The 13,049-nt window shown below is 37.7% G+C and overlaps 1 protein-coding gene across 2 annotated transcripts; it reads left to right on the plus strand.

Moving 5' to 3' along the window:
- The first annotated feature begins 1,732 nt into the window (after positions 1–1,732).
- Positions 1,733–12,508, plus strand: LOC121870111. 2 transcript variants are annotated; one of them, XM_042371871.1, is made up of 3 exons: positions 1,733–1,784; positions 1,983–2,121; positions 9,838–12,508. In XM_042371871.1, exons 2-3 carry the CDS (start codon positions 2,021–2,023, stop codon positions 11,324–11,326), a joined length of 1,590 nt encoding a protein of 529 aa, XP_042227805.1. In that variant the 5' UTR covers positions 1,733–1,784; positions 1,983–2,020; the 3' UTR covers positions 11,327–12,508. The 2 variants fall into 2 exon arrangements, with proteins under 2 accessions (XP_042227805.1, XP_042227804.1); XM_042371870.1 differs by lacking the exon at positions 1,733–1,784 and having other exon boundaries at positions 1,891–2,121.
- Positions 12,509–13,049: the final 541 nt, after the last annotated feature.

Below are 13,049 nucleotides of genomic sequence, written 5' to 3' on the forward strand. Positions count from 1 at the left end.
ACCTTAACAACCTCCCCTCGCCCACTCCTTTCCTCTCCTTTTTCCACCTCTCCACCCCCCCCCACTCTCGTCTCCTGCCACCATCTCTCTCTCTCTCTCTCTCGCTTTCTGCCTCCCTTCCCTTCTCTCCTTTCTTTCTTCCCTCCACCTCGTATTGTGCCTTTCTCCTCTCCTACCGTACCCCTCCCTCCCTCCCTATCTTACTTCCTTCCTTCTCTTCCTCCGCCTTCCTTCCTTCTCTCCCTCCCGCCTCCGTTCCTTCCTTCCATCCCTCCCACAACCCACCACCACCCCCCCTTCCTTCACCTAATCATCAAGAATGCCAACAGTCGAGAAGAATCAGCAAATACTCAATACATTAACCATTTATCTGTGTATTAGCGCGTGCAACCCACTCACTGCTTCTCACGCTAACAGGCCGACCGATCAGTAGGGAAGAAGATAAAGTGAAGTCGGTCACACCAGTGCTCGTCAAGTCTGGCAAATTATATTTTCCAGAAATAAGAGCGTTCCTCCTCCTTGCATTTCAGTAGTTTGTTTATATATTCATTGGATTCTTTATTCAAATATTCTCATATTTCTTTTCATATACTTTTCTGAAAATGATTAAAAGTCTTAATCACCTACGTAATTTTATTTTCAGAATTAATAAGCTACTCATTAATTCTTCATTTTCTCTAAGCTCTCGAATTAAGACTCATTTTCTTTGTCATTCGCTTTATTAAGTGACTCGTATATTCTTTACCCAGTTTACTGTATACTCTTTCCTCTTTACCACTGATCGGCTCGTTATCTGCCTGGGTGGTCGGTCACGTCTCTGTAAGTTGTTGCCTGATTTTAGGCTAGGATACAGACACATCTGGCAAGTTAGTACCTGTAACGCTGTACCTATACCGGAACACTCAGCATGTAAACTTTGTGACAAACCTTTAAAGCATACATTTGAACACTATATATTGAATGCAACACTGTCTAAGACTTCAGGCCACCTGGCTTATTGTATCATGAACTTTGTAATTACTACATTGAATCAGGGGTGCTTGAGGATATTCTTGCTGCTTATCCAAAATTTGCTAGCCCACACTGATTAGTCTTCAATTAGAATATGACGTCCAATGTATATGAACCACTGTCCTGCATGGCAGTGGGCAGAGACATCACCCACATGACTGACCTATATATACTGTTAATGAATAAGAACTATCCTTTGTGTATGAACCTCTGCCCTGCGTGGCAGTGAGAAGTGATACCGCCCTCAGTGTCAAGACCTGACTGAATTACTCAGAATAGGCAAACTGTACTCTAAGCTTTTTCAATAAATTTGTTAAACTAAAAACTGTAAGTGGTGGCAAATACCGGGCATGTACTGACTCCAAAATGTATCTGTACCTGCGCCAGTGTTGTTCAAGTCAAGTCTGTTTTCAGTGTTTTGTATACCAACACTCTCTAGGTTCATTGGTTTTATGCTTAATTTGTGTAAAATTACATGTTGATTTCAATGAATAAATATTTATCTGCTCGCATATATCTGTAACACCCTTCAAGGTTTCGAAATTCCCGCTCTCCGCCAGTAGGAAAATTCATGTTTAGTCATTGTCACCTTGAAAACTAACAGGATATAATTCTTACGATATTTACGTAGATTTTTAATTATTTGTGAGTTACACTAACAATAAAATATTATTTTTATAATATATGATATGTTTTGTGTCAATGTACTCTGAATGAATGCTGTCAAGTTTACACCACATTGATTGTTCGTTTATTCTGTCTTGACTCGGGCAGTAAGTGTATAATTAATTCAAATATTTATTTTTTATTTTAAATATATCTGATTTTTTATTCTAATCAAATTTTTTATTTTACTGCCACATAAAATACCAGATATAGATGGGATATATATAAGGTGTTGCCGAAGGTTGTTATGGTGGAGGAGGACTGGGACGAGCGGGAGGCTGATGCTGTCTGATTGTTCTCCTCAGTCTGGCTCCTCCTGTTTACCCACTCATAGAAGGCCGAAATGGCTTTTTATGCCCCAGCATCTATACTTGACCTGTCAGATGATGTCCTTCTCCTTATCTTCTCTTACCTAAAGTCATGGAACCTCCACAGTTTGTCACAGTAAGTCACCACAACACTCCTCTACCAATCAATGTTCTCTGTGTGATCATTTTAACTCAACACCTCAGACCTCCTGGTGATGTACTCTTTGTCATTGAGAAACTGGTAGTTCTAAAGACCACTAATGCCCCGTAACTCTTAACTGTGGGATATAACCATAAAAGATAAATGCTTTCTTACCTCATGAAAAGGACAACGATTGTGTAATATCATTGGTAATACTTAAGGTAAAATTTTAGTTTCGGTCATTCCTGTTTTTAAAAATCCAAACTAACCTAACTAACCTAACCTAATGTAACCTAACTGTTTCCCCTATTGGCCAACACTGAAATAATACCATAGTTTACAACAGTGCATCTTATTATGAGCTGTTATTAATATGTATTTCGTAATGTTTGACAATTCTAAGACATTCTTCTTCTATGATATTTCTGCCTTAAATTGAGGATAACCGAGATATTAATTTTTCAGTATTATTAGATTTGGTCAGTCACAAGTGTCGCCCCTCACCCAGTGGTCCATACCTCCATCTTCACTTCTTAAGGGTCTTCTTTCATGTGCGGGGGGGGAGGGTTAGTTATTGGCTATAGCGATGGAAGACTTATTATTGGGCAAGAGTTTTTTTGTCTTAGCCAGTGGACAATACGTGGGTGCGACGGAATAGGAGATTTGAATTTCCAGTACCAGATATGACTGATCAGGTGGAAGAGCTATGCCGTCATTGTGATAAAGATTATTTTGCGTTAATTGCCGAGTTTCATCAGAAAAATAGTGAGGCAATTTTTTTTTAGAAAACAGTGTATTACCGAACGTTATTTGCCCAACCTGATTCTTCTTCAGATTAGGGTAAGATGTGGGGTCATGAACAAAGGAGTTGGTTGGTTGGTTGGTATTTTAATTGTGATTTACAGTAAAAGTCCAAAAATCCGGATGTCAGAAATCTGGACCACCCGAGAATCCGGACTTTTCGAAAACTCAAACTTAATATATATATTTTTTTTAATTTAGCTGGCTTTTGTGTGTATTTGTGCATGCGTGAGCGCCACAGCTGCACAGCGACCACGCGGTCGCCACTTTAAAACAAGCAATCAAACTGTGACAACGTATGAAATTTTGAGTCCTCTTTCCATTTACAGAGTACTGTACAAGCCCATAATAATGGTTCCTAAAGTAGATAAACTTCGTTGTGTGAAGAGAAAGAAGAACACGTTGATATTGAGTGACAAACTTGAAATAATTAAGAAACTAGATCGTGGTGTGAGTAATACTGTTCTAATGGAAACATATGACATTGGAAAGTCTACAATTTATGATATAAAAAGGGCAAAGAATAAAATTTTAGAATTCACAGCTTTATCTTTAAAACTGCTCGTTTAGATAAATGAAGCATACTATATTTGCTAATGAATAAACTATCAAAATGTACCTGTTCATCTCTTCTTTATTTCTCCTGAAATTTGAATTTTAAAAGTGCTGCCTGAGAATCCCGAAAATCCGGACCGACCCAATCCCCAAGCGGTCCGGATTTTTGGACTTCTACTGTACTCAAAAAAAAAAAACATTTCCGTGAAGCTTGTTGGGTGGGTGGAGGGAGGGGGGGATCTCAAAAACTAGTGGTTTCCGGCTAAAATAAATATCAAATTTGTTCGAAACTCATCAAATACCGTAGGAAAAACATATTTTTAATATCAAAAGAAAGACTGGTGCATTACTATAAATTTACCTTATGCACCACCTTGGAAAAACTGCATATAAGAAAACGTGTATCTTACTGGTAAAGGTGGAGCGTATCTCTCACGAATATGTCAAAGGTTCAATCCTTGTGTAGCGTTCTCAGAAGGCCCCTTGTACATAATGCACATGGGCTAAAGTTTACATTATTTTTTCAACACAGCACCATAAAAAATTATGGAATTGGGTAATTATTGATGACTAATCTGCAGCCGAAAGTCATAGAAAACAATTTAAAAAACGCTGCAATTTCACTGTTTTTTTTTTTATAATGGACACTGTTGTAGTTTGTGCAAATGTGTTAAAAAATGGTTATTATGAAAATAAACATAACCTAACCTTAGTGGATATGAAAAACAGACCTAACCAAACAAACCTACCTAACTGCCTCCCCTGAACCCCTCCAGTATATTAAACAGAAAGAACTTACTGTGATTTGGTGTAATTTGAGGCATTTTCTGGACGTGAGATGTATCGGCGCTTATTGAGCCTGGGCAGCAGAGTGATTTGTTATTGAGATGACAAGCCACGGCATTGAGGAAGTGATGAATGATTGTTTGCAATCAACAACTGACTTAGCACATAAACCCCGTTCTAGTTCAAACTAGTGACTTCCTAGGTATCTAATTATCTACAAAACGAAGCAATTGCACAAGAAATGATTATCATATCGGAACTTACTGATAAAAATAATGTAAGGAAATAAACAATAATGAAAAGAATTCGTCGGATGGTTAGTCCCATACAGTACAGTATACAGCTGCTCCCCGACTTATGACGGGGTTAGGGACGGACATCCTGGTCATAAGTCGAAATGGTCGTTAGTCGGAAATGCTTAAATAACACATAGAAAATCGAAAATGGGTGTCTCTTTTTCTTCTCAGCACCACAAAACACTCACTTTTAAGCTTGCCAGCCATTTTAAAGTGATTTACAAATGAAAATTTTGTCTGTATATTAACTTTGGGACTCGAAAATACGTAATTTGACCAAATTTTGGTACGACTGAGGGCTGAGGCAGGTTGTAAGTGCGGGTGGACGTAAGTCGAGTAGGTCGTAAGTCGGGGAGGAGCTGTATTAACTTTGTTTTTGTGGACGTGAGAGCAGCCGTCCATACTGAACGGTTCTTAAGCATGCACTGAGCATCGCCGTTGATCAAGCCCGGGCGGAGGAGTGTTTTGAAATACGTCAATATGATTTGTTGTTTACATCTTGGGATGAGACTTCACCGCCACACTACCACCGAGAAGACAAGGTAGTATGCACTTAGGTGCCTAATTATCTACCAAACAAAGCATTTGCACAAGAAATGATTATCATATCAGAACCCAATGATAAAAATATAGTAAGAAAATAGACAGTAAAACAAATAACTCATATGCTGGTCATTTGTCAATATTAACCGGGAATTGAACCAAAATTTATGGAGAGACTAATATCTTGATCCTGAACAGGAAAGTGGAAGTTAGGGTAGTGGTATGTTCAGTTCTGTGCATTCTTGCTTCCATTTTCGTGTTCAGAATCATGATATTAGTCTCTCCACAAATTTTTGTTCAATTCCATTATTTTTTATGGTGCTGTGTTGAAAAAATAATGTAAACTTTTGCGCATGTGCATTATATACAAGGGGTCCTCTGAGTATGGGGGACCTCTGGGAATGCTACACTGGACATAAGTGAGAAGGGTGTTACCCATACAACCATACTATAAGTTCTTTCAGGTGTTGGCCATCTCCACCATTACTGTCTTACCTTTCATAATCAGTATCAATAACAGTTTGGAGAATTGCAACTTTCCAACTTTTGCTTTTCATTGGTATTTCTTATGAACAAATTTGTTGCAGATATCGTTATCTACATTCTTAGGGTTAAATTATTGATGCTCACCAGTGAAGAAGCGATCCTATAGCTTAGCAACCTTCCCAGTACACTTTTCATATAAATTGTTAATACTGTAAAAAGATAGCACCCACACCAACCCACCTAACCTAATCTGAAATAATGCTCTTTCATCAAAGGATAGCAATGTTAGGTTGGGTCAGGTTTGGTTAGTTCGTATGGCTGTTTTTATGATAAATCAACAGTGGTAGGTGGTCACTGGTGAGCATGTGCAGGTATGAGGAGACACTCTTCAGGTGTATATAAAGTGCAGTCCCTGACAAAATTGCCAAATGAATAATACGAAGATTGCTATAAAGATTAATTTATTTGTTTGTCCATTGTGTATTAATTTAAGAAACAATTTAACAGTCTTGTCCATAAAATTGTGAGGGCAAACTTTTTTGGAGTGAGAGTTGTAAAATCTTGGAGCAATCTGCCAGAAAGTGTTGTGATGGCACCGAGTGAGTGTGAGCTGTTTCAAGACCAGACTTGACCAACACTGGAGCAGGTTCAAGTACATTCAGGAGCCAGTGCATGCCCAGTACTTGCCAACAGTGTATAACAGAGACGTGACCGATCACCCAAGCTATTAACGAACCGATCAGTGGTGAAGAGGATAAAAGTAAAAGTAGCAAAAATGCTCAGAAGTTTCTGTAGGTTTTTCATGTGTACAGAACAGAAGCATTTATGACTGTGAGATGTTTATCTTAGTGCTCATGTAAGCAACCGGTAATGGTGGCCCACTTAGGAGGCTGGTCCGCCTTATCTTCATCAAAAAATCAGAAAAACAAAAGTAGGAAAGTTTCAGTTCCTCCAAATGTACATATGTGGTGGTGGGAATAAGTTAATAAATATTAATATTTTTATTGACTTGTTTAGGTTTTGACCTGTTAACTTGACCTTTGTTGAGAGAACTTGGGATTAAGAATATAATAATAAATACCGTACTGATATATTTGAAAGACTTATGTGATTTGTGTTTATGTAACGATCTACCCTAGGGTCGTAACAATTACCATACAGCTAATACTTGATGAGATTGGTCTGAGATTGGCAGCTACTTGACAAAATTTCTCTGTCAATTATAAAAGCTTTCTTACCTCAAGAAAAATAAAGAAAAATAAAAAATGGGCAGAGGAAGACGGTCAAACACGAACTTACCACAAACAGCATGTTTAGACAATAGGAATGGTTCTTTTCACAGAAAAAAATTCTATTCTATTTTAGAAGAATAAAATAGAGGAAACAACTAAAGTATTTTGGGTAAGGTTTTTTTTTTTTTTTTTTTCACTTTATAAACGAGGCGTCCCACATCGTAAGGTGCATTCAAACCATCCGGGTAAAACCCATTTTTTGTTGGAGAGCACTAGTTTCGGCCTAGCTCTATCCGATGGTAGTTGATAAGATCGCCTTACCACACTGTAAATAAGGTTGAAAGCCCTTTGAAAATAGGGTAGAACATCATTTTGTGGCAGACAAGAAATTATGGGCTTGGCTTTTGCGTCGTAAGGCGCTCTCATCCTGTCAGTGAGTGAGTGAGAAGAGCGGGCGGCCAATCACAGTGCCCAACCTACAGCCTCCTCCCCCATCTTGGCCAATGACAGTGAGTGTGCCATCTACGACGTGGCCCCTCCAGTGGGCGAGGTCTACACTCTGATATCGATTAAAGTAAAAAAAGTCATAAGCATGTGGGAGTTTTGTTGCTTCAAGTCAACATTGCAACAACCCAGTACATTACATTATGCCCAGTACCCAAGTTTTAGGGAAATTTTCCAAGATAATTATGTGAAGACTTGAGATACTCTACAGTACTGTACTGTATTTTGTTTTCATCATGTACAGAGGATATATTTAATTTTCTATGTGTGGGTAGTTTTTAATTATCCAGGGTCTGGAAAACCTGGAAAAGCCAGGGATTTTTATTTGGGGGCTGGAAGATCTGGAAAAGCCAGGGTATTTTACATATAAACCTGACGCATGTCTGGTGTGTTAACAGGCTGGATGGTACGCCAGAAACTAGTTTCTTTACCTTCAGTTATGTTCAATAATTGTTAAAATGACTAAAAAAGTTAATATTAAACTTTTAAAATTATTGAATAGTATAAACTTCTTGATATTTACTAAAATAGTAAGGAATTTAAGCCCTAAAACCGATTACTGTATTGGCAGACTAATACTACAGCTGGTGGACCGCCAAATGCAAGCGAAAACATGTTGAAGTCGGCTCGTAAAAAACTCGTTAATCGAGGGATTGCTCGTTAACCGAAGTTAAGAATCTTATGGAAGGTAAATCGTTAACCGAAATCTCGTTAATCGAGGCGCTCATTAACCGAGGCGCTCGTTAACCGAGGGACCACTGTAATCTTACCATAAATTAATACTGTAATGTACTATATAATAGGTAAATAATTAAACTTTTAGGAACAAATTCCAGTAAATAGTCCACTCCAATAACTGAATTGTTTGTATAATACACCTAGACCCCGACTTACGACGGGGTTAGGGACCCAAATCCAGGTCTTAAGTCCGACATGGTCGTAAGTCCGACATAGATAAAAAATCTACAATGAAATACAGTACAGTAAAAGTAATGAATAATGATGAATGGATACAGTACAGTGAAAGTAATAAATAATAAGGAATGGATACAGTGTGACTGAGCACTTAACCTTTAATGTAGTCAGCTGAATGCACATGGGGCCCCCATAATTTTCTAATTATACATGGAGACTACATTAACTGGAAACGTTTCGGTATAGAAAATGCGTGTGTCATTTAAATTTTTTTTTTTTTTTTTTTTTTTATCTATATCTGAGGCGGTCGTAAGTCCCGACGGTCGTAAGTCCACGTAGTCGTAAGTCGGGGTCTAGGTGTATTTCATTTTAGCAATCAAATAACCAAATATTTCAGGTTATATCTACTGATTCTGCAGTGGGTATTGTTAGAGATTAATTGTTCTTATAATAAAGTGACTCTATTTAAGTGGATTATTTCACGTATTAATCATGAGTCATATAGAAGGATCAGATGTATAATTTTTCGGTTTTTGTCTAATTTTTGGCTTTTTGGGAACGTCCAAGTTGACCCATGTGAATTGCTCAAATCTGAAGAGAAAGCTATGGAGGGGGTGGTGTCAAGGTCTTTGCCAATGTTCATCACTAGGCTTGGGGTGGGTCACGAAAGGGCCTTAAGTTTCTTGATTAATATCATTTATATTATCTTTAAATTTTCCACTAGTGTATATTGTACATATTATTGAAAACCTCTATTTTTATTATTCTGGCATAATAAATACCAAATTAATGTACAGTACCTGGAATTTTTCAAATTTACACCTAAAAATGCTAGGGAATTTTGTTTTGTCTGGCCAGTGGATACCCTGTTATCTCAGGGAGTGGAGTGTTAATCCAGCCTTGCCAGCTGTTCCACCTTGTGGGTTGACATTAGGAAGGGCATCCAGCCATAAAACTTTGCTTCAACATGCCTGATGATAACCAGGTCACCAGAACTGTGTCCATCCCCTGATCTGTGCTGCTTTTTCTGGGCTGGCATTCTGTATTTGGGGTGGTGAGCAGGATGGGGGTGGGGGGGCATCCCTTTCTGGTTTTACCCAACAGCTGCCATCAGGTAGTTGATCATAGCTAGCCCACACAAGCATGGAAAGTGGCTGTATGATGATGACGAGTATACTTTAATGCATACACAAATTCAGAATTCCACTACCTTTTTTTTTTTATTTATTTCCTTTTAATTAAGAAGTGGAAGTGAGACAATATGAGATAAATTAAAAACAAATACTGTAGTAGCTGAAGTTAAAAGACTGCAAAATACAATTACATATACCATCCTTAACTTCACTAATTACAGCAAAATACACTGTAAAACACGTGTGTTAATGGAAGTGAAAGTAATGACATCTACTCATACTAGTTTCTTAATTATTTTAAGGTGTCAAGTTAAGATTAAGACACATAAACACAGATATATTTATGAGAATATAAAATGACATATGAGGCACAAAAGAGTGAAGAAAATGTAGGTTTTATTTGTGTATTATTAACCTGAGTAAGTAGCACACTGTTTTATTTTGTGTGTGTATTTTCAGAACATGTGAACGCTTCAATAAAGTGGCTAGTGACAAGTCACTGTGGACAGCTGTTGACTTCAGTGAAGGATGTCTGTCCCTGCAGCAGCTGAAGCGTTGCCACGTCTTCCTACGCTCTACTACTCGTCAGCTAATTTTACGAGGACACAAAAAAAAATATGCAGGCACTCCCAAATGGAAGACTCCTCTTATAAGTGCTGCTCTTTTGAAATTAATTGGTGAGAGATGCCCAAATCTTGAGGAGTTAACACTAAGTGAAGCTTATGTTGATGCCAACAAACTCAAGGTGACAGATTTTTTACCTGTTCAATCTCTTACTAAGTTTTGTCTTATTGACTGTGAGTTTGTGAACTTGCCATCGCCCTCACGAGATGGATCATACTTCAGGAGAACCCACAAAATTCTTCCCAGATTAGAGTGCTTGAAAATAATCAAGTGTGCATGGGTAGATGACTATGATGTCATGGTGCTTAGTAAAGTTGATTCTCTGAAGAAATTAGTGTTGAGAAATTTACCCAAAGTAGGAAGGGCTATGGCATATATTGCTCTTAGTTTTCGATTTGGTTTCCAAAATTTGGAAGAGTTAGATGTGAGAGGTACTAGTTTAGAAGACAATGAGGTGATATCAATTGTGAAGAATGGAAAACTTAGGGCACTTTATCTAGGTCCAATGGGTCCTGTTAAACGTTTGCCAGAGGAACCCCCTGGAGGCTATAACCTCATTATGCCAGATCCTCGTTGGCAAGAAGAAAGGCAGCAGGTAGTAGTTATCAATGTTGGACCAAATGGACCTCAGTGGCGACAGGTAAATGATGAGGAACTTGATGGAATGGGCCTTCAGTGGGTGAGGAATGCACCGGTTGTCCAACGTCAACGAGCAGAGGAAGAAGATGAAGACAGGCACTACTTCATTGGTAAAGATGGAAGACCTGTTGAAGCAGAAGAAAATGATGAGGAAGAGGATGAGGAGGATGGGGATGATGATTCTGAGGATGATAATGGTGCTGTGCAAGAAGAAGACAAAAAGAAACAACAGTCGTCTTACAGATCTGAGGAAGCAGCAGAACAACAGCAAGGAGAGGGGCAGGATAAGCTAAGTCAAGCTTATGCTGAGGAAAAAGAAGAAAGGGAAGGTAATTCCCTCAAGAAGAATCAGAACAAGGAAGAAGATGCAGACAATTTAAGAGGAGATCCTGATGATGATTTGCAATGTGAGGCCTATCAAGTCCCTGATGAATGCTTATCTGATAAATTAGTCTTTGCATTCGGCCAAACAACTAAACATCTCCACACTTTAATACTCTCAGGCTGTGCTATCACTGACGTTGGCCTACAAGAGATTATTCGACTAGTTCCTTCTTTGAGACTTCTTGATGTAACCAACACCAAAGTAACAAATGGTGCCGTACAAGAGGCAAGAGTTGCACGTCCTGAATGTGTGATATTGGGCGGTGGAACAAGAGTTGTGCGGCAACAAAATAACAGATGATGTTGATTGTGACACATATGTAAAAGGTAAAAAGAATATTCTATTGACTAGGAGCCTGTACACTATGAAATATAATATCGCCTTTCATCCAGGTATTTGAGAGTAGTATGCGCTCGATAAATATACTAGTACGTATGGCACAGTAACATACTTGTGATGTATGGTGCAATTGCTACATACACCAATACCTCAGGTATTCAGAACACAGTGAGGATTTTGATTGTCTGGGAATTTCAGTATTTATATTTGTTAGTTATACATCTACCAGTATGTAATGTATGCATACTATATGTTATATAATATGTATACAGTACTGTGTAAGTATGCAGCTATAACAGATTATCTGTAAGTAACATGTAATTTGCAGTATTTCCAGGCCTGACGCTGTGAAATATAATTGGTGTTAAAAATTTGTGGTATATTTCAGAGCATTAAACATGGCTGCATACACTTAGTTAAACTAAGTACAGTGAAAGAGATCTCATGGAGAATGACTATGCTATTTTCAGGTGTGGAAATACATTTACAGAAAATGGTAATTTTAATAATTTTTTATATGCTTTTTAATGAGGTATAATCATTTAAGTGTTAAAAGTTGTGTGTTTACTCACATGTGAAACATATTGATAAGCTTAATACTGTAATCATGGATTTATTTACTACTCGGCTATTGTTCCAGTCACTAAATTGTCTTGATCTGAAGCATTACTGGTGCTGTAATAGTTGCTGGATATAATAAGTTTCCTTGAGTGGTGACAATTATTTTTCAAAGAAAAATTTTAGCATATGGGAAAGTTTCCTTGGTGGGGGATATTAGAGGATCCTGTTACCTGAGATTAAAAGAAGGTACAAGTTCTCTCCTTCATATAAAAAATCAAAGTACTGTACAGTATATTAAATTTCCTTCTAAGTTAGTATTTCTCCTCTCCCAGTAAGGATGTCACGAGAGGGATGAATTAGCAATGAACAAAGTTATTACAACATTTATATATTTATATGTAACAGCGTTTAGGTAGTCCAAATGTTTTCTTAAAAGAGAGAGATTTTAAAGTACTTGGAAAAGAGGAAAGAAACTATGACATTTGCTGATCTGAAGAAGCATATGATAGTCAGTAGAATATTAAAAATGTATGGAATGAGCAGGAAACAGTGAATTCTGTTTAAAGAGTTTTTTTTTTTTTTCATAGAAAGAGAGAAGGGTGCATTTGAGTGAGTTGGGAAAAAGAAGAACAGATGCTGGTGAAAGATGTTCATGTCACTAAGGTGGTTGTATTTTCATGGATGGTGTAGTAAATAAGGTGAAAGTAAAAGTGATAGAGAGGGGTTTGAGTTTCATTAATTGTGATAATGGGTGCAGTTGGAAGGTGAATCAGTTGCTTGTAGATAATACTGTACTGCACTGGTAGATAAAACAGGAAAAGTTACAAATGTTAGGGACTTGAGCTTAGAAGGTTAAGTGATGTGAACTAAAGTACAGTGACGATAATGAGCAGATAAGGGAGACAGTTTTTTTTTTTTGTTTTTTTTTACTGGAGACAAAATGGAGAAGTGGATTACTGTACAATACCTATCATAGAGATATATCTGGCAGTATCAGTGAGTGGGGAACTAAATCACAGAGTTCTGTACTGTACTTGAGGGAAAGAAATGTAATCAATTCATTAAGTAAAGAGAACTTTAGCAATGGAAACAAAAATGAGGATTTACAGTACAGGAAAACAAG

This window comes from Homarus americanus, unplaced genomic scaffold (assembly GCF_018991925.1).
Source record: "Homarus americanus isolate GMGI-L3 unplaced genomic scaffold, GMGI_Hamer_2.0 scaffold25129, whole genome shotgun sequence".
Lineage (NCBI taxonomy): Eukaryota > Metazoa > Arthropoda > Malacostraca > Decapoda > Nephropidae > Homarus > Homarus americanus.